Source organism: Bos indicus x Bos taurus, chromosome 25, assembly GCF_003369695.1.
Source record: "Bos indicus x Bos taurus breed Angus x Brahman F1 hybrid chromosome 25, Bos_hybrid_MaternalHap_v2.0, whole genome shotgun sequence".
Classification (NCBI taxonomy): Eukaryota; Metazoa; Chordata; class Mammalia; order Artiodactyla; family Bovidae; genus Bos; species Bos indicus x Bos taurus.
The window spans coordinates 39,227,307-39,246,908 of NC_040100.1; the positions used below are offsets into that span (position 1 = coordinate 39,227,307).

General features: G+C 48.1%; 1 protein-coding gene across 2 annotated transcripts in view; it reads left to right on the forward strand.

Moving 5' to 3' along the window:
- The window catches only part of ADCY9 (adenylate cyclase 9), a 111,474-nt gene that overhangs the window by 52,308 nt on the left and 39,564 nt on the right, over window positions 1–19,602 (forward strand). For both annotated transcript variants that reach the window (XM_027528205.1, XM_027528206.1), the window contains exon 3: window positions 15,156–15,346. In XM_027528205.1, the coding sequence (XP_027384006.1) occupies window positions 15,156–15,346 (191 nt within the window). The remainder of the gene's footprint in view (window positions 1–15,155; window positions 15,347–19,602) is intronic.

A 19,602-nucleotide genomic window follows, 5' to 3' on the forward strand; every position in this document is an offset into this window, starting at 1 on the left:
ACACCGAGGGTGGCTGTAAAGGAGGCAAGAGACACCCACTCAGAGGTTAGCACTGTTCTGGAAAAGGCCGTCCTTGTCCATGCTCTGCGGTGTTGCTTTTGCCATAAATTGTGTCCGTATGTGTGAGTCTGTTCCTGAACACTTTGCCCTTTCATCTATCAATATTTGTCTGCCCCTGTGTTGATACTCTGCTTAACTGATGTAGCTTTTTAAGACCTGTTGGACTCCTGTAAAACGAGCCTTCCCCCTTGTTTTCCTTCAGGTCATGTTGTAGAAATGGAATCATCTAGTATATGATCTTCTGTAACTGTCTTCTTTCATTTAGCATAAGATTCAAGGTTCACCCATGGTGTAGCATGGATCAACACTCCATTCCTTTTTGTGGCTGAATATTTTATTGTGTGTCTAGACCATCAGTTGATGGGCTTTTGGGTTGTTTCCACTTGGGGCTTTTATGAAGAATGCTGCTCTGATATTAGTACGCGAGTGTTTGTGTGGACATGTGTATCATTTCTCTTGGGTTGATACCTAGGTGTGGAATCACTGGGAGCTCCAATATTTAGCATTTTGAAGAACTGCTGGCATGTTTTCCACAGCAGCTGCCCCATTTTAGTTTCCCACCAGCAGTGTATGAAGACTGCAGTTTCTCTTCATCCCTGCCAGCACTTGTTATTGCCTGTCTTTTAAATTATAGTCATCCTAATGGGTATGACGTGATAGCTCATTGTGGTTCTGATTTGTGTTTTCCTGATGGCTAATGATGTTGAGCATCTTTTTACGTGCTTTACTGGTCATTTGTATATCTTCTTTGGAGAAATGTTTATTCAGACCCTTTGGCCTTTACAGAAAATAGATCATTTGTTGTTTCACCGTTGACTATGAGAGTCCTTTGCACACATCACCTCCGGTCATCCACAGCCCATCATACTAGTCTCCTCTCCAGTCATCTCTTACTCTACCTTCAAATAGGCTTCAGGTTGTCAGTTGGTGAATTAGCATGTCAACTCATCTGTTCGCTCTTTCATTTCTGTATTTACTCATCAGGTACTTAAGCGCATCACCCGTGCCTTTCCCTTTGTTTGCCCTCGAGTGCTGTCCTGAAAGAGCCAGCCCCCGCTGCCGTTTGTCTGGCTGGTAGCACTGTCACCTTCGTGACTCCAGGTACCCATCCTTGAGAGCATGTATGCCAGCCTGAACCCGACATGACATCCTCACAGCCACAGCCAAACCTTGAGAGTCCTGCACCCACTCCCACTCCTTCCCGAAAAGCCTACAAAAGGTTATGTCTAGTTGGTTCTTCTTCCTTTTACAGAAGACGTTTGCCTCCTCCTGGTAATTCCCCAGCCCCTCCACTTGAGTTATGGGTTCTGTCTTCTCTCCCCTTTTCAGCAGCATTGCTCCTTGAGCTGCCTTCCTTTCCCCGCACCTTTAACCTCCCTACTCTCCTGGACCACCCCGTCAGCCAGAGCTTTCTCGAGTGCCTCCGCCCTGCACAGATCCCCGCCAGAACGCCACATCACCCCAGTTCTCTGCCACACGTCATGACCACACCTCTCTGAAGGATTGACATGTGCTTTCCCCACTCAGCCCACCTAGTCTAACCACTCAGGTGCATCCCTGCTTGGCATGCTGCTACCAGTCTCCATGCTGCCCACCCCAGGATGGCTTTTCATCACTCATCTCACACGCTGGTAAACTAATGCTCAAAATTCTCCAAGCCAGGCTTCAGCAATATGTGAACCGTGAACTTCCAGATGTTCAAGCTGGTTTTAGAAAAGGCAGAGGAACCAGAGATCAAATTGCCAACATCCACTGGATCATCGAAAAAGCAAGAGAGTTCCAGAAAAACATCTATTTCTGCTTTATTGGCTATGCCAAAGCCTTTGACTGTGTGGATCACAATAAACTGTGGGAAATTCTGAAAGAGATGGGAATACCAGACCACCTGACCTGCCTCTTGAGAAACCTATGTGCAGGTCAGGAAGCAACAGTGAGAACTGGACATGGAACAACAGACTGATTCCAAATAGGAAAAGGAGTTCGTCAAGGCTGTATATTGTCACCCTGCTTATTTAACTTCTATGCAGAGTACATCATGAGAAACAGTGGGCTGGAAGAAGCACAAGCTGGAATCAAGATTGCCGGGAGAAATATCAATAACCTCAGATATGCAGATGATACCACCCTTATGGCAGAAAGTGAAGAGGAACTCAAAAGCCTCTTGATGAAAGTGAAAGAGGAGACTGAAAAAGTTGACTTAAAGCTCAGCATTCAGAAAACTAAGATTATGGCATCTGGTCCCGTCACTTCATGGCAAATAGATGGGGAAACAGTGAAAACAGTGTCAGACTTTATTTTTTGGGGCTCCAAAATCACTGTTAATGGTGACTGCAGCCATGAAATTAAAAGACACTTACTCCTTGGAAGGAAAGTTATGACCAACCTAGATAGCATATTCAAAAGCAGAGATATTACTTTGCCAATAAAGGTCCATCTAGTCAAGGCTATGGTTTTTCCAGTGGTCGTGTATGGATGTGAGAGTTGGACTGTGAAGAAAGCTGAGCACCGAAGAATTGATGTTTTTGAACTGTGGTGTTGGAGAAGACTCTCGAGAGTCCCTTGGACTGCCAGGAGATCCAACCAATCCATTCTAAAGGAGATCAGTCCTGGGTGTTCTTTGGAAGGAATGATGCTAAAGCTGAAACTCCAATACTTTGGCCACCTCATTCGAAGAGTTGACTCATTGGAAAAGACTCTGATGCTGGGAGGGATTGGGGGCAGGAGGAAAAGGGGACGACAGAGGATGAGATGGCTGGATGGCATCGCCTACTCGATGGACGTGATTTTGAGTGAACTCCAGGAGTTGGTGATGGACAGGGAGGCCTGGCGTGCTGCAATTCATGGAGTCGCAAAGAGTCGGACACGACTGAGCGACTGAACTGAACTGAATTGAACTGACAGAGTGGCCTGTTCCTTTTTCTGGCTTGGCTTCCCTCAAGAATCCTGTTTGTCTGACTGTCTTCTTGGACTTCTTTGCTGGACTCCCTCCCCCACCACTTCTTGACTCAGAGGTCCTCAGGCTCCCTTCTTGGCCCCTCCTTTCTCGTCATCCTCTCCATGGGTGTAGCAGGGACATCCCATCTCTGGTCTGGATCTCCCCTCTGTTTGGGATGGTGTGACTGACTCCTTGACGTCCTCGCTGGGGGATTTCGCAAGCGTCTTACAATTAAAGGGTCCAGAACTGAGCTTCTGATGTTACCCCTCAAACCCGTTGCCTGCCCTGGTTTTCCTCAGCCAATGAGTAGGGCGGAACATGGGGAGTCGGCCTTGTTCCCCTTCCTCACCCCCAGTCCAGCCTGTTGGTTCTGCCTGGAACTTGTTTCATGAATCTGCCTGTTTCCACCCAGCGGTGACCCCAGGCCGGGCCGCTCTGACCCTCCGCTTGGGTCATAGCAGCAACGTCAGGGTGAGCCGCTGCTGGCTCTCAATACCTTCCACCCATTCACCCGTCCCAGCCAGCCAGGATCTGGGTAGGGTCTTGGAGCAGAAATCAGATCCAACATTGGTGACATTTCATTTGAATAAAGTCTGTAGTCCAGTTAGCAATATTATACCAAAGTTGATTTCCTTTTCTTGATTATTGGTCTATATTTTTAAAAATTAATTTATTTTAATTGGAGGATAATTACTTTATAACATTGTGATGGTTTTTGCCATATATCAACATGAACTGGCCATTGGTATACATGTGTCTCCCAATCCTGGACCCCCGTCCCACCTCCCTCCCCTTGTTCTATGTTTGACGTTGCACCATAAGACAGTAACACCAGGACAGGAGGGGTGAGGAATAGAAGGGAGCTCCTGGTTCCTTTTGTAACTTTTCTGTATTGTCTAAAATTACTTCAAACTAAAAGTTTTAAAAAATTAAAATGAAAATAAAAACAGGGAAAATGGCTGTGTGCACCCACACTTAAAACTCTGCCAAGGTCTCCCCTGCGCTGACTCAGGCTGCGCCCGCAGGGTCCAGCCCTGCCCGCTGCTCCAACCTCACCCAGGCCACACTCCTCCCTTACCCTGCTCGAGTGAGGAGCAGCTGATCGTTCATCCTTCGCTCCCCGTTCCAGGGGGTCAGGGACAGTGGTCTGTCCTGCACACAGTTTTGTCATCAGCATTTGCCTGGCTTATAGCGGGTGCTCAGATAGAATCAGTAGACAAGTGGCTTCTTGTTCCTGCTCAGAGCAAGTACAGGACTTTCAGTGCTTTGTTCTGTCCCCGCTTGATTTTCATGCCATGTAAATGAACCACTGCTGCAGGGGTGCGGTCAGCTGCTGCCGCGTTTGGATGCCGCGTGTGCCAGGCCTCCAGGCCGGTGCTGTCAGTCCTCAGAGGAGTAAGGGAGAGGCCATGTACGGTATTAAGAGCCTTTGTCGTGGGCCTTGCCTCATGCTTGGCAGATCTCAGGAGCTCATTATTTGCTGACGGAGTGAGGAGGATAAGTTCAGAATCTTTTCCTTTTAAAATTGCTGCAGATACGCATGTACATGCACACACACACACACTATATGTACAATGATGTAATAGATGCTTATGCAGCATTGTGGAATTTTTCAGTTTTTTTTAATATCCTTTCAGCTGGTTCTCTCTTGGCCGGGGGAGGTTTGGGAAGAGAACTGCAGGACTTCTGGCAGCTTGTGGGGCAGGGGCCCTGCTGTGGCCTGGCACCCGCTTTCCTGGACACCCCCTGCTGTGTCCCGAGGTGGCTTGATGCAAGGCCATGTGGTGGGAGATGGGCAGAAGTGTGGCTGACGATCTCGGTGGTGAAGGTTGCATATTGTCCATGAATTTAGTTTTATTCAGGAAGGTAAAGAGGGCACTGCAAAGGAAGTGTGTAGTAAAAATGGGCTAACACAGGGCCACTGGGGTGGATCGGATTGAGAACCATCCGGTCTCTGGAAGGTGTCAGTATGGGTCCTCAGGGAACTTAAAGTATTTCAGAGGATCCAGTGGGAATGCTGTGCTTCATGATGATTCCAGACGAAGCTCAGCTTTATGCTGGGACCTGGGACTTGCCCTTGGCCTGGAGGTCCCTTCCCATGGTGCCTGGCAGAATCTGTGCCTGACTGTTGGTGACCCCAGAGTTTCTGGGCTGCGACGGGGGACCAGATATTGTCACCAGGTTTGCACCAGGAAGGCACACCATGCAGGGTCAGCCAGCTGCAGGGGTGAGTTTCTTGAACACTGTGGGCAGCTGCCTCGTGAGAGCAGAGGCAAGGGTGGGGTCCCCGGGGCTCCCCCCTCCCTCCTGTCACAGGTGATGTCACGGCCCCCTGTGACCCTTGATCCCTTGGACGCCAGTGGCCGTTTGGACAGTAGGTGACAGGACGGAGGGGACCCAGGAGGACAAGAAAGAGGGGAGGTTGGCCGAGGTGACCAGAGTCAGTTTACCTGCCTCACAAGTTGCCTGGGGTTGCAGGGGCCGGTCAGCAACATGGCTCACGAGACGCCTTCTCCGGCCTGGCCTTGGCTGCTTGTATCAAATCCATTAGCAACATGGCCGCGTGCCTAATTCAACATTCAGGCCAGTGCAGTCAGAGAAGCCACCCCCCGCCGGGTGGTCATTTGTTCAAGGGCGTGTTTTACTACATGTGTTGCTTTTAATGAGTGTGAAAGATCACTGAGCTCAGTGTTCGTTTTACAAACTGCTTTTAGGAATCCTGAAGTCAATTTCCAAGCTCTCCTGTTTCCTTGTTCTTAGAGATTGCCTACCATGTTGTTTGCTTTCAACGTCTGTTTATATACAGTATCTGTTTCTACCTGCTCTTCCAGTCTGCCCTCGCTGCTCTTGGTGTGGAGGGTGATGTGCCCCTTGTCTTTGCTACTAAACGTCATCTATAAAAAGTTCATACTGGTTTCACATTTAGTTTTCCTCTTTTCTCCAGCCATTTTTAAATCTTATCCCTCTTCTCTAGTTAATAAAGATAAGGAGTTTTCTGTTGTCACTTCACTCTGCTTCTCTAACAAGGAAGCATCTAGATCTTCACTGTTCGGTGTGGTAGCAGCGAGCCACATGTAGCTGTCTATAATTTATAATGAGAGAACATTAGAAATTTAGTTTTTCACTCGTGCAGCCACATTTTGAGTGCTTGGTGGCTTGTGACTGCCGAACCGATGGCTGTAGGACATTTCCTTCATCAAAGACAGTTCTCTTGGACTGCCAGGGCTACGTTCTTACCCCAGTGGTGCTCTTCCTGTATTATCTCATCAACCCCCTGAAAGCCTCTTCAGTTTTCCAGGACCTTTTTCTCCTGTTCCTCCCAGCCCAGCTGTGTGTGGCTCAAGAGTGGAAGGCACACGACCTAACTCTGTAGCAGTCCCAGGGGGTCTCTGAACCAGGGAAATGGAGTTGTCACCTCTCAGCCTCCTTAAGTCACAGTCTGAGGTACTCTGTGGTCCTCTCATTTCTCCAGTTTGTTTTTTTCTGTTTCAGTATGGTTTTGTGGTGCCTGGCTTGCCATCGGATTTCTTTGACTTTTTGGGGGCAAACTTTCTTCCATTCTTGAGCTCCTCTCCTGATTTTTTTTCTTTTAACTAGTTCCATTTTTTTCACAAGTTCCATTTCTGTCTTAAATGTATATTTATGATGCATTCTTTGAATCAGTGGCATTTTTGCATTCAGTATATCTTTATTGATTCATCATATTTCTCTTTTATTTTTAATAGAACACAGGATTTATCATTGGTGTTAGGTAATGTAATACTTGGAGGTTTTCTTTATTGAATAATGATGTATTTATCCAGTGGGACATTTCATAGTGTTGAAAATAAACGAATGTGGATCACTGTATGGATGACTCTCAAACATATTGCTGCACCAAAAAAAAGCAACTTTTAGAAGAATACTTCTAAAATAATATCATTTAGGGGAAGGCAAAAAAAATATATTAACACTGAGTATTGTTAGCATTACATATGTACTTAGTGAAAACCTAAAGAAACACTTGGGGAGGAGCCCCTGACCTTGGCACTCAGGATGGTTCTGTGCTCTGCGGGGGAAGGAATTGGAGGGGAAAGGCCTACAGGGAACCTGGATGCTGCAGATGACCCTGTGCTCCTTGGGCTGGAGGGACTGCAAGTCTTCCGCCTGCTTTTTCTTACATGTTTCTATGTCTGAGAAATTTTGTCATAAATTCAACACCTCGTGCTTATTTAAAACATAAGTAAATAAGAAAAACCTAATATGGAGAGTGTTTTCCATAGTTCTGTTGCCCTGTGAATATTTTGGTACATTTCTGTGGGTTTTTCTTTCCTTAAATTTTTTCAGCTTTATAGAGGTATAATTGACAAATAAAATTGTAAGATACGTAAAGTATAAACTGTGATTTGATATATGAATATGTAGTGAAAGGATTCCCCGTCTAGTTAATTAGCGTGTTCATCATCTCGTGTATTTATCTTTTGTGTTTGTGTGTAAGATGTTCTAGTCACTTAATAGATTTCAATTATATGATATGGTATTGTCAGCTGTTGTCACCACAGTTTATATTAGCTCCTCAAACTGTATTTCTGTGTTTTTAACATAGTGGTTTAGCTGTTAGTTTTGTGTTCGACTCATTGTGACTCCACAGACTGTAGCCCACCAGGCTCTCTCTGTTCATGGGATTTCCCAGGCGGGAAACTGGAGTGGGTTGCCCTTTCCTTCTCCAGAGGATCTTCTCAACCCAGGGAATGAACCCGTGTCTCCTGCATTGGCAGGTGGATTCCTTACCACTGAGCTACCCAGAAAGCCCATTTTTTGGTGTTTTTGGGAATAACACACTTTTCTTTCTTGTGACGCCAGCTGCTCTTCATGCCTCCTCTTGTCCAGGCACTCAGCTGTGGGGTTTGGGGCCAGCACCTCTACACCTGCTTGCTGGAGTGTCTGCCCCTGCTCCCCAGGAAGTCTGAGCCCCTGGCCTTCTGCCCAGATCTGCCTCTCCTTTAGTAAAGCCCCACTCTCTGCCCTTAGACGAGGGGACTTGTCAAGGTTCACCCACCCTTCCTGGGCATGAGAGGCTGTTTCCTGCAGCACCAGGCCACATTTTTATGGAGGGCGCATCTCTGCGTGTCCATGCCCCCTGCATTGTCCCTTGACCTCTTCTCACAGGTGGGCACTTACTACTCCCTGCCTTGGTTTCACTTCCAGTTTGCCTCTGGGAGAGTCTACAGCATAGCTGTGATTTTCTCGAGGCAGGAATTATAGTGGGAGACTAGCATGGGAGAAGGAACCCCCAGCCGGTGACCCCCCACCCCGTGGAGGGGTGCTCTCTCGACTTCTCTTCTGTTGCCCAACAATACTTTTCAGGTTATCAAGAACAGACCACACAAACAGCTGAGAAAGATCTAAGAAAGGAAGACCACCTCTAGTGCTGAAGTGAAATTAGAGAAGCCGGAGATGTCCAAGGCGATATTGCTTCCTGATCAGGAAGTAGAGATTGGGGTTTCCCAGTTCTGGGCTTGCGCAACTCTGCCTCTGGCAAGAAAATGCCATCTGGGAAACCGTTTCTGGCGGCATTCCAGCTGGTATGCAAAACACTCATCGAAAGAGAGAAGACTTTGATGTGACCTGAAAACTGGTTGACTTGGAAAGTGAGGACACTCGCAGCAGGCTTGTGATTGTGCTGAAAGTGTGATCTGGGAGCCTGCCAGAGCCTGCATAAACATTCCCACGAAGGAACAGGTGGTGACGGCCCCACGCCGTCGCTCCTAGGAAAGGCTAGTCAGGAGTGGGAAGAACTGTGGCATTTTGTTTTTGCAAAAGATGAAATCTCCAGGTGAGGCAGGGTGAAGCTGTCAGCGTTGCCTTCCGTCCCAGCTGTAGATGCTCCCAGGAAATGTCTCAGTGGTGGCTCCCCTGCCTCTGCAGATGAAGGTCCCGGTGGGTGAGAGGGGAGCGGCAGTGCTGGGGAGCTGGCAGAGCCCTGCCATCTGCCATGGCATGGCGAGGCTGTGGCCCCGCTGCTCGGGCAGGCTTGCTGTGCAGCACGGTGAGCACTTGTCGTCTGGTGGGTGTTGCGTCAGTGACTTAGGAAGACAACCTGGGTGTCAGCCCAGCTCTTCTGGACTGGCCTGTAGCAATGAGTGTTGCAAATTTGCTGATTCTTGGAGACATCTCGTGAAGGTCAAACTTCTGTTGTGTTTTGTTTAATCTCTCCTAGACTTCTGAACTCTTGCCATGTTGAATTTTTAGTTCTTCAAGGCTGTTTAGCCTTATTTCTTATTTATATGTTTTTCCACCCTAGCTCTACTGTGTTATCTACTTCCAAGCCTTTCTTTGTAGTATTTTTCTTTCACCTGCTACAGCCCACTCCTTTACCTTGAATTCCCAAGGACAGTGTATTTCTTACTGGCTTTTTTTTTTTCCATTTCTCCTTCAGATCTCAGGACTGTTGCATCTTAATGTTTGTGTAGGTTTTGTTTTTTAAAAAAGAAGCAGCCTTATTGAGGTGTAATTAGCATACTGTACAGTTCACACTTCCAAAATATACAGGGCAGTGGTTTTTAGAGTGTTCTCAGTTGTGCAACTGTCACCACCATCTAACTTTAGAATATGTTCATCATTTCCCCCAAAAGGAACCCTGGCTCATTAACAGTCGTTCCCCATCCCTCAACCCCCAGACCTCTGGCCACCACTAGGCTACTTTCTATGGCTTTGCCTTGTCTGGACACTTCACATCAGTGGGACTATGTCAGACGCGGCCTTTTGTGTCTGGCTTCTTTTGCTTAGTGTCCTATCGCTTTATTTCCATTTCAATATATTCCCCTTTTGGGGTTTTATTTTTCAATTATTTAGCTTATTCCCAGATCTTAAATTAAATCTCTGTTGATCTATTTTCTAGAACCTGTCTTCCATTGTCTGTGTTCTGTGTGCAAATCTGCAACTCTTAAAATTAATTTTTAAACTATTAGTTTAACTATTAAGTTAAAATCTTAGAATTAGCTAGTATTTCTCAGGTCTCCAGGGGGAAGAGTACAGTCTGTGTCTCCTGTAACTGCCACACACGTGACCCGACATGCTCGCCTATGTCTGATGGCCACTCAGGGTCACCATTAGGTGAATAACAGTTTATTAGTTGTCAGTTCGTCTTAGTTCCTGACACCTTTCCTTCTAGCTGTCTTGTTTCGTAGTCTCTTCTGCTTGTTAAATTCTGTCATGTGTAGTATTCCAGAATAGTTATCATAGACCCTTACTTTCCTTTTGTTTTCTAGCTGTAAATATGCCTTTTGTCACTGGTGAACCTCCTGCCAGCACAGACTTGACTTCATGTGATTCTCTCTTCTTCTTGGTGGTCTCTGTCCTCCCCCTCACCGCCAGCCTCCCGTCCTCCCGTTTAACTCTTCGTGAGCATTACTGCATGCCCTTCCTCGGTCTACTCTGACTTCCTCTTGAGTGTTCCTGGAGCTGCCCTGAGGGGAAGCACTGACTCCTTTAATCCTCACATCAGCTCTGTGAAGTGGGTCATCTAGGTGACTTGTATTTCCATTTTAGGTCATGGTTTTCATCTGCACTGTTGCGAACACTGGAGCAGTCCTTTTTCTTATCCATTTCTTTCAACACTCAGCCCAGGTCCCTGCCCTCAGTAGGTTACTCAATAAATATTTTGTTTGCTGGGTAAGTGAATGTGAGAATGAGCCAATGAATGAAAGAGATGGTTAGTACCTGGCAGACTGTTTCCATAAACAGCCAAATGCTGTCTTTCAAAGAAGTCATTTTGTAGCTTTTGAAGACCCTAATTCGGGAGCTTCTTAGAGGTGGAGGGAGTAGGTCTTTGAAGGTGGTTATACTGGCCTCTCCCTGCGCTGGTTTCCAGCATTGAGCAGGGTAGCACTTCCTCTTGCTAAGTAGGAAAGTTCAGAAGACAGCTCATGGGAACATGGTCACCAGATGATTGCCCGGTCACTCACCTTTGGCCGTTACATGTACCCATTCCTGCAAAAAAAAAATGGAGGCTGGCACAGGGGGTGCCAGCCACAGGAGCAGGTATGGGGCAAGTGTGTGCACATGTGTGTTCTTATAAGAGTTTGCGGGTTGGGCTAAACGTGTAGTCAGGATCAAGCCACGTAGGCACAGTGCCCATCACTTCACTTTTTAAGAAGAGGGTAAGTTTCACCCATAGCCATTTGCTATCTTGAGAACTTGTGATTTATTGTCAAGTGTTGCGACAATCAAGATGAATCACCTCCTTGCAATTAATTAATTGTTTCATGTAGGAGTAGAGATGGCTTAGGCCCATCCACAATGTTTTGATGTTAACAAGATGGAAAATACTTTTTTTTTTTCCCCACCAAAACTTTTGGTCTTCTTAAGCAGAAGCAATAGATAGTTATGAAATATCTATAATTTTGTAGGCCCTGATTATTTGGTAGATTAAGGTTGAACACTTTTAATCTTTATTTTCTGTGTTGACTGACTGCATTTTAGTTTAAATAATGTTTGTGCTACTTAAATAATGTTCGTGCTACTTTGTCATCACAGACCTAGTTAGGAGGAAAAATTTGTTACAAAGTGAAGTGAGTTTTTAGACTGGTTGTGAATTAGCCCAAACCAATGGCCTCCCCTTACATTTATTGTTTTAAGCTCCCAGGCATCTGCTGTGTCATGCCTCTAACTCCCAAGGTCATGCCTCCAGGCATTCTTTCCTTCCTGATTAGTCTCCTCTTTTCTTTTGGGTTGACGCTCATGTCCTTGGTTCTTGGGTTGGGATATCGCCCTCCAGAGCAGAAGTCCTGCAGAAAAAGACCGAAACAAAGAGGCCAGAATCATCTTTCTTTTCCAAAATGAACTTTGGCACTCACTCAAAATACACTCAGCTCACGAAAACTAGACATGAGTTGTGTGCAAGGCTTAGGTTTTCTCCTCAAAGAATTGATGCTATAGTTAAGGTTGTTGACCACGTCAGCCTCTTGAGCACGTGCAGCCACAGATGGCACTTCTGCCTGTCGGAAGCTCCGGGTACCTTCTCTAGCTGCTGTGAAATTAAGCCAATGGAAGGCAGCCATGCTGGTGAGGTTCAAAGTCAATTACCAGGAAAGAATATAAGAAATCTTATTAATTGTTCTCCTGTTTACACTGTACATAAGAAACAATTCAGCTGCCTTATTTTGACCTTCTGCTCAAAGAGAGCCGTCCTAACGAACTTGGACCCCTGGTTCTCTCTGTGTGGTTACTCATTAAATCCTTATGTCTTATGACCTCTCCTGACTGAAGACTTTAAAGGGGCTGCAGCCCAGTCACCTGGCCCAAGTACCTTCCCTGGGATAGTTCACATCAGGCCTGGCTGTATCACACTGTTGCCACTCCAGTTTCAGCAGAAGGTTACACTTTAAATTTGAACTTTTCATATTGAAGCATAAATTGAAAGTTGCCTAACTTGGTCATTGATTTGGTCACACATCCGTGTGTCTGTCCTTTGGAATACTAGCACTGCTGTGTTACTAATACAGGTTGGTCACTAGGGCCTCCCCAGAGGAAAATTCAAGTTAGGAGCAAATTCGGAGCAGTTATTGATTTAACAGTCCTCCAAATGCTTTTGTAGACAGAAGGAGCGTAAAAAAAGACTCCCAGCGATAAGCAGGCCAAATACCCTGGTTGATAATAGTAGCTAATGTTACTGACTTTTTGCCGTGTGCCAGGCGCTGCTGTGAAGCCGCACGTGTGCTAATCATTTAATCCTCGAGTCAGCCCTGTGGGGTGAGTCCTGTTCTCAGCAGGACACAGAGTCATGAAGAGTCTCACTCCATCACACATGTTGGAGGGACGGAGCCTGAAGCCCTGGGCTCCCCCGCCCTTGGAAGCCACATGCCCTCACCCGTCACACCTGCCAGCCCTGAATCCTTGCCCGCTGCCCCACGCTTTTGGGAGCCAATTTCTGCCCCCGCCGTTGTCTCCCACCTCCCTTGTCCCAAGTCCCTCCACACCCACTTGTGGCCAATGTTCCCAGGGCTCCCTGGTTTTTCTTCAGCCTCCTGCCCGCTTCTTCCACCTTCTCCCCATGGCCCCAGCATGAAGGTTCCTGGAGTGGGCCTGCCCAAAGCAGGGCATGGACTCCAATGCCTCTGTGACCACCCCTCTCCCCAACATGTCCTCTGTTCCAGCCACGCGACACTCAGCCTCCACCCCCAACTCTGCCCGCCAAACACTCCCTTTCTGGAGGCCACTTCCCCAGTTTTTCTGTCGACACCCATGGCCTGACCACGGCTGCCCCAGCCCCTGGTCCTGGAGGCTCTCATGGGGCTGGCCTCTCTTTATCGTGTCTTCCTCAGCGTGGAGGAGACATCACCCAGGAGGCCTCCCTGAACCACTGAGTCTTTGCAGGGTGCACCACGTCCCGTGCCTCCTGGGCCTGGACCCGCTGCTGAGGTCCCCCTGCAGGAGCCGCCCTGTGTGGGGAGGGCCATGGCCACTGTGTTCACACTTGTCCCTCCCAGCACGATCACAGTGCATCGTAAACAGAGGCTCCTGATACACGTTTGCTCGGTGAGTGGCAGCTCGGTAGCCACAATTCAGAGCGAGAACAGCAACAAGCCTCAGGGGTGTCTCCCCCAAGGCAGGCGTCAGAGCTTGTGCTGTGGAGCTGGCACCGTGCCCTGCATCCCCAGGCAGAGGTATTCTAGTTAACGCTCCCTCTCTAGTTTATGTGCAGTCAGTCAGGACTGTGGCTAATCCTATACATATTGGGGATGTATATTTTTTTTGGAAAAAGTACATGGAAGTTCAGGACCTCAGGTTAAGAGTGAGCATTTAACACTCTCCTTGGAGTCAGTCAGTATCTAAAATTATTTATCTCAGTCTTTGGATTCCCACCTCTGAGTTGGCTGCACTCCTGGGTGTCTTTAGGTGTCCTTGACAGATTCTCAGAATAGTTGACTTAAAAACATACGTGAAACAAAAATACACCATACAGTATTTTACAAGGAGGGAGAGAGAGAAAGACAGGTGAAGTGGCAAGATGGTTTAACTATAAAATGGTTAAGGATTATTGAGGAAGTAGTCCCAGGATCATTTGATTAATTTTAGAGTATTTATTAAATATGAATTGATTGCGAGAAACTATGGATTCAGAAGTGTAGACACTGGCCACCTCTTGATTGAGTCTCTCCATGATGGCTTTTCCTTACCGCCTTCTGCTGCAGCTTAAACTCTTTAAGATGGGCACCCTGCTTTGTTCTGATTTTACTCTGTGTACAGCATACACCAGGCCTAAAATAAATATTTATTGACTAAATCACATTGTCACTCCCTTTCATAAATTCACAGTCTGGGTCAAATTCCAGTAAGGACTAACAATGGATTTCTTTCAGTCAGGCTTGCTTCTTTTGCAGAAAGCCCTTGGGTTCCATCTGGAAAAGCTGTTCCTTGTTACCTTCCCAGCAGATAGTCCTGCACACCCAGAGCAGGGCCCACCACCCGTCACAGCGGCTTCCCGGGGGAGTGTATACTGCTACCACAGCCTTTAGTGGGCATTGTAAAGTTGTAGGCTAAGTGTCCACTTAACCAGCTTTTTCTGTTTGTTTTAAATGAGGATTTGGTGAGAATAAAATTCACATAGACAGCAGCTTGACATATGCTGATGTTCCTGCCATGAATGTCTGGATCCCGTAGAAACTTGATGAATGTGAATCGAGGGGGTGCTGAGTTCTCCGAAGGCGCACATCCTGGTCTCCCCCTTCAGGGTGGTTGGCAGTCCCTGACGTAGGTAGCGCGGTCTGTAATGACCTTCACGTCTAGAGTGGCCAAGGTTAAGAGCAACAATACAGATAGAAACAAACTCCAGAAGTGTAGAGGGTCCACCATCAGTGGGCTCTGTCCCTGGCAGAAAGAGGCCATGAGACCCTTCCAAGGAGGGACTTTTAACCCCCATTTCAGCCCCAGAATGTGACATGAGCTGCCACCACTCAGAGGAAACAGCTGGAAGACACGGCGTGTCCTGGAGGCGGGTGTTCTCCGTGAGGCTGTGTGTCTCTGGGAAGCTCATGGGTGCAGTAGTAAAAATATGACCTTATCTCATTTTCACTTTACTCTCAACTTTCCAGGAGAGTGTCCCGCGTAGAGAGCAAGACGGAGCTGCGTTTCAACCCCCGCTGGTGTCACCTGTGCTGACTGTAATTTTTATCCATAGGTTTGAAGACATACCTGATAGCGGGTCAGAGAGCGAAGGAGTCTCACTGCAGCTGTTCAGAGGCCTTACTTTCTGGCTTTGAGGTCCTTGACGGCTCGCGGGTGTCCTCAGGCCCTAGGGGACAGGGGACAGCGTCGCCAGGGAGTGTCAGTGACTTGGCGCAGACTGTCAAAACCTTTGATAACCTTAAGGTTAGTTTTTTTTTTTTTCCTACTTCTAAAACATGATATTAATTCTGCAGTAGAACATGTGAAATAATAAGCATCCTTCAGGTCTGTGGCAGAGACTTGGAATGCCCTTTCATTTTTTTTTTAACATTTTAAAATTTAGTATAAGGTTAACAGCATTTTGCATTTTTAATATCTTTGCTTTTATGATATTTTATGCACCCCCATTTTCTTTTTACACATAGACTTGCTTCTAACTTGAATTACTATTTTCTTTCTCTATGAGCTACGATGTCTTGGGGGGATTTCTGAAAGCTCACGAAACTTGATGGTAGTCAAGGTGATTCTCTCAGCGTCTTACTTTGAGGCCTAGTTCATATCTTATTTCAGAGACCACTTTCTCAAGTACCCATACGTCTCCTGAAATCCCGTGTTTTATATAATTATTTTAAGTTTTGTTGGTGTGGGTAAAGCCCGTGCTGTATAGCTCACTGGAAGAGTGCAGGCATGCCAAGAACATTCTAGTAGTTCATCAGTGGGACAGAGATGGCCTGGTGGTTGAATGGCTGCACACATTCCTGTCCTAACAAACCACCAAGGAATTAACACAATGGGCCCGGAGCCTGCAAAGTCACTCTAATGTGTGAGTCGTTCCTCGGACTGATACCTTTTGTTTATTTTTACAGTTTACATATTTGCTGTTTCTTTCTTTTTTTTTTAAAGAGACAGTTAAAACCTTTTCACTTCGCTGTTTTGTGCTCTCAAATAACACTGTGATGTGTGGTCAGGACGATGGTCTGCCGGTGTGGCTGTGACCCAGCCCGTTCCCGCGTGTCCTCGTCCATTAACACAGTTGAAAGCTAGCGGTCTCGGTGTTTCATGGTGTGGCACTTGGCTGCAGTGTCCAGCTTGCTTCACTGTGTTGGACTCTGTGGTGCCTCTCCTCCAGGTGCTGTGTGTGGCTCCCGTGTTCAGGTTCGTGGACCGCACGCGAATCGTTTTCATCGTGTGCTTTGCTTCCTTGTGCAGGGTTTCTCAGTCTCGACACCGCTGGTGTCAGCTTCAGGCTCGACTCCGTCGACACTCTGGGTGGAGAACTCTTTGGACGGGGGCGCCCTGTGCGCTGTGTGAGGCTAAGCAGCCTCCCTGGCCTCCCCCTACTGGATGCTGGGAGCAGCCCCTCCTCGCAGGGTGGCAGCCCCAGCCTCTAGGCCTAGCCCCGCATCACCTAGCAGGAGGGGAAAGGTGCAGTCACTCCTGCTGAGGAGGGGGTGTTAGCCCCCCTCCTCCCCGACGCTCTCTGGTGAGTGTGTCACAGTGGGTGTGGCAGAGATTTCCGCAATGCCTGCACTCATTGGAGCCAGCTCCTTTGCCTGGGCGGCTGTCTTCCAGGAGTCAGAGAGAGGAACCCCCTTCCCACGCCACCCTGCAGCTCAGAGGCCAGCACCGAGCACAGGCCAGGCTAGGAAGAGCAGGGAGGGGACCGAAACGTGGCTTCCAAGCCTGGCCTTCTTACCGGAGGACAAAGCGTTTCCTCAGGCTTCCAACTGGGCTGTAGCCAAGTAGAGAAACAGCTCAAGCCAGAGAAGTAGACGCTTCGTTGCATTTGTGTGCCACTTAAGATGATGTGCGCGCGCGTGTGTGAGGCGGGGCCCTCAGCGCACCACATGCCTGCAGCGTTGGTGACAGCGGTTCTGCACTCAGTTGCCTTTCGAAGGTGTTTCGTCCTCCCGACAACATTTTTTATTCTAGTTATCAATCTACTTATGTACTTACGTATTTTGGGTCTGGTTAGGCAAAAGCAATTTAGCATACTCTGTTGCCATGTGTAAGTTTTCCAGATAATCTTGTGATCCCTGAAGGGTCTCTATGCCCCTTCCCGGAGGGGACGATGAGAGCATATGAAGTGTCCTCTCAAATTAGTTTTGGGAAGAGAACAGGACATCCCCATCCTGAGACGAGGACACCCTGAAGGTAGCATTCCTAGATTCACAGAGTGGAAGGAGCAGGAGGAGACAGGAGGCCTGGTCTGCATGCCAGGATTTGCCACTCAGGGTCCCTCCTCACAGCCCTGCTCTGGGCCCTGGTTTCTGGGCGTCAGCAGGGTGAGGGCATGTGACTGAGAGTCATACCTTCCGGGGACCTGAGTGAGTCCCTGTGAACTGTCATCCTAGACTTGAAAGGCAGAAAGCTGAGGTCTGCTGTAAAGAATACGTTGATTATGATCTGGCAGGCAAGGTCTCCCCTCCAGCAGGGGTTTGTGAACGAGGCACAAGTGCATGAGCACTCACTGGGCCCAGGCCTCTGGGAGGATTCCTCCTGTGAGCGGGCAGTGCCTCACGTGGGTCCCTGGCCTGTCGCTGGTGTCATCCGCACTACCGTGAGCTTTTGTAATTTGCTGGGTCATAGACAAGTTCCTCCCTGTCCTTTCCCAGGATCTGCAGACTCTCTCTGTCAACAGGCTTCTTTCCCTTGGTTGCTGCTGCCATCAAGAGTTGGCTCCCGTGGGCATTTCTGTCTCCCTATATCTCCCGACCCCTGCCCAACATGGGAAACCCTGCCCAGCTTAAGGGGCCTGTCAGAGAGAGGGTTTCCCCAAGTAGGTTCCCTCGAGCAGTAGTTTCTCAGGGTGGCATAGGTGTCAAGTATGGAAAAAGTGTTCTGCAGTCAAGTCAGTGTGGGTTAAGTGACACTGAAGGTGTCTCTTTGCTCTAGGCCTGCTCAGAGCTTTAGCACAGTAACGTGCATGGGTAGGTCTCCAGAAATGGTATGCAGAGTTCTCTGGCCTCTTCACCACAGATTTCTTCTTTCAAGTTGCACCTTTTGGCAGCCTGCTTGTCTAGTGGAAGGAGTTCTATAACCAAGCCCAAGGACCCTGTGTCTGCAGCAGAGTCAGGGTTTATCTGCAGGTGCCAAGCAATGCGGTGGGGGACGAGCCTCAGACCACTCCCGCTTGGTCTTTGAGTTGAAGAGGAAGACTAGCGAAGCTGGAGTTAGTCGTCATGCTGTGGCATTTCTTAACTGTGGTTTCAGGAGTCAGGATGGCTCTGGCTCGTGATTCTCTGGCCTGGGGTCCCTGCTGGCCTATGGCTGGGGTCTGTGGCTCATCTTGCCCTGGAAAAAGCAACCTGGCGGTGACGCCGACAGCAGCAACGCAACGCGCTGATGATGCTGTCGGCAACACCGTCTTAGTCTCCTGATGCTGGCTGAGGCGTGTTCAGTTAGCCCAGCGTCGAGGTCAGAGGGCACAGGAAAGGGAGTAAGGTTTTGGATAGAGAGATTGATCATAAACTCAGCAGGGGAACTCAGTGTTAGAGTGGCTCAGCTGCAGTTTCAAGGAAGAACCAAGGACTTAGAGGAAAGGGGTTGCATAAACTCTTGGGGAGTGAATCCACGCGTCTGGTCCTGTCACGCCTCTCTCCTGTGATGCGCTTGCTTCCTTGTCCCCCAGACTCCCCTCTTGCTGTCGCCCTGCAGCCCCCTTAGTCTCCCGTGATTCCTCCAGCTAGCAAGGCCACCTCCCTGTCTCTGAAGTCTAGCTCAGTTAGTCTATACCACTTGGTTATAACACACGCAACCTGAAATGTATGCTTTCATTTCTTATGCACCTTCCTGTGAGCTCTTTGCACGCAGGACCCGTGTGTTACATAACTTCAGTTTCTCCTGAGTGCCTAGCACGGTGTCTAGCATGAAGTAGATAAGTACAGCTTCCTTTTGGCTTTTTTAACTTTTTGATGATGCACAGAGACCTGTAACTCTGCAGAGCTAGACTGAGGGCTGCACTGGAAGCCTGGGCAGAATTGAACAGAACCAAGGCAAATGCCTGCAGAGCTCTTGTTTTCTGCTCCTGTCACTCATACCCCATGTGTCTGTAAGTTATCAGCCAGTTCACAGCTAGAGAATCGCCACCTGATATTTCATAAAATAGTCTGAGTACGGTGATGACCTGCTAAGAAACAGTAGTGGTGTCAGAGGTCAAGGGCTTCGGCCCTGAGGTTTTAGGTCAGAGGGAACCCTTCACACCCAGTGTGACTGGCTTGAGTGACTGGCTGTGAGTGATGCTGCTCAGGAAGGTTCTGGCATCCCATATTGTCCCTTCCCCACAATAGAGCGCTGGCACTCACCCACTGAGCCCCATGAGCTGTGAGAACATCTTATGTCGCCTCTGAAAGGCCTCCCCAGGAGGCACCTGCTTGGCTGATCTTGCATTTGCCTCAGTCCCTTATTCAGAACCCAGGGCGTGTTCTCATGGGGCCTTTTTCCCTGTTTGCAGTTGGTAA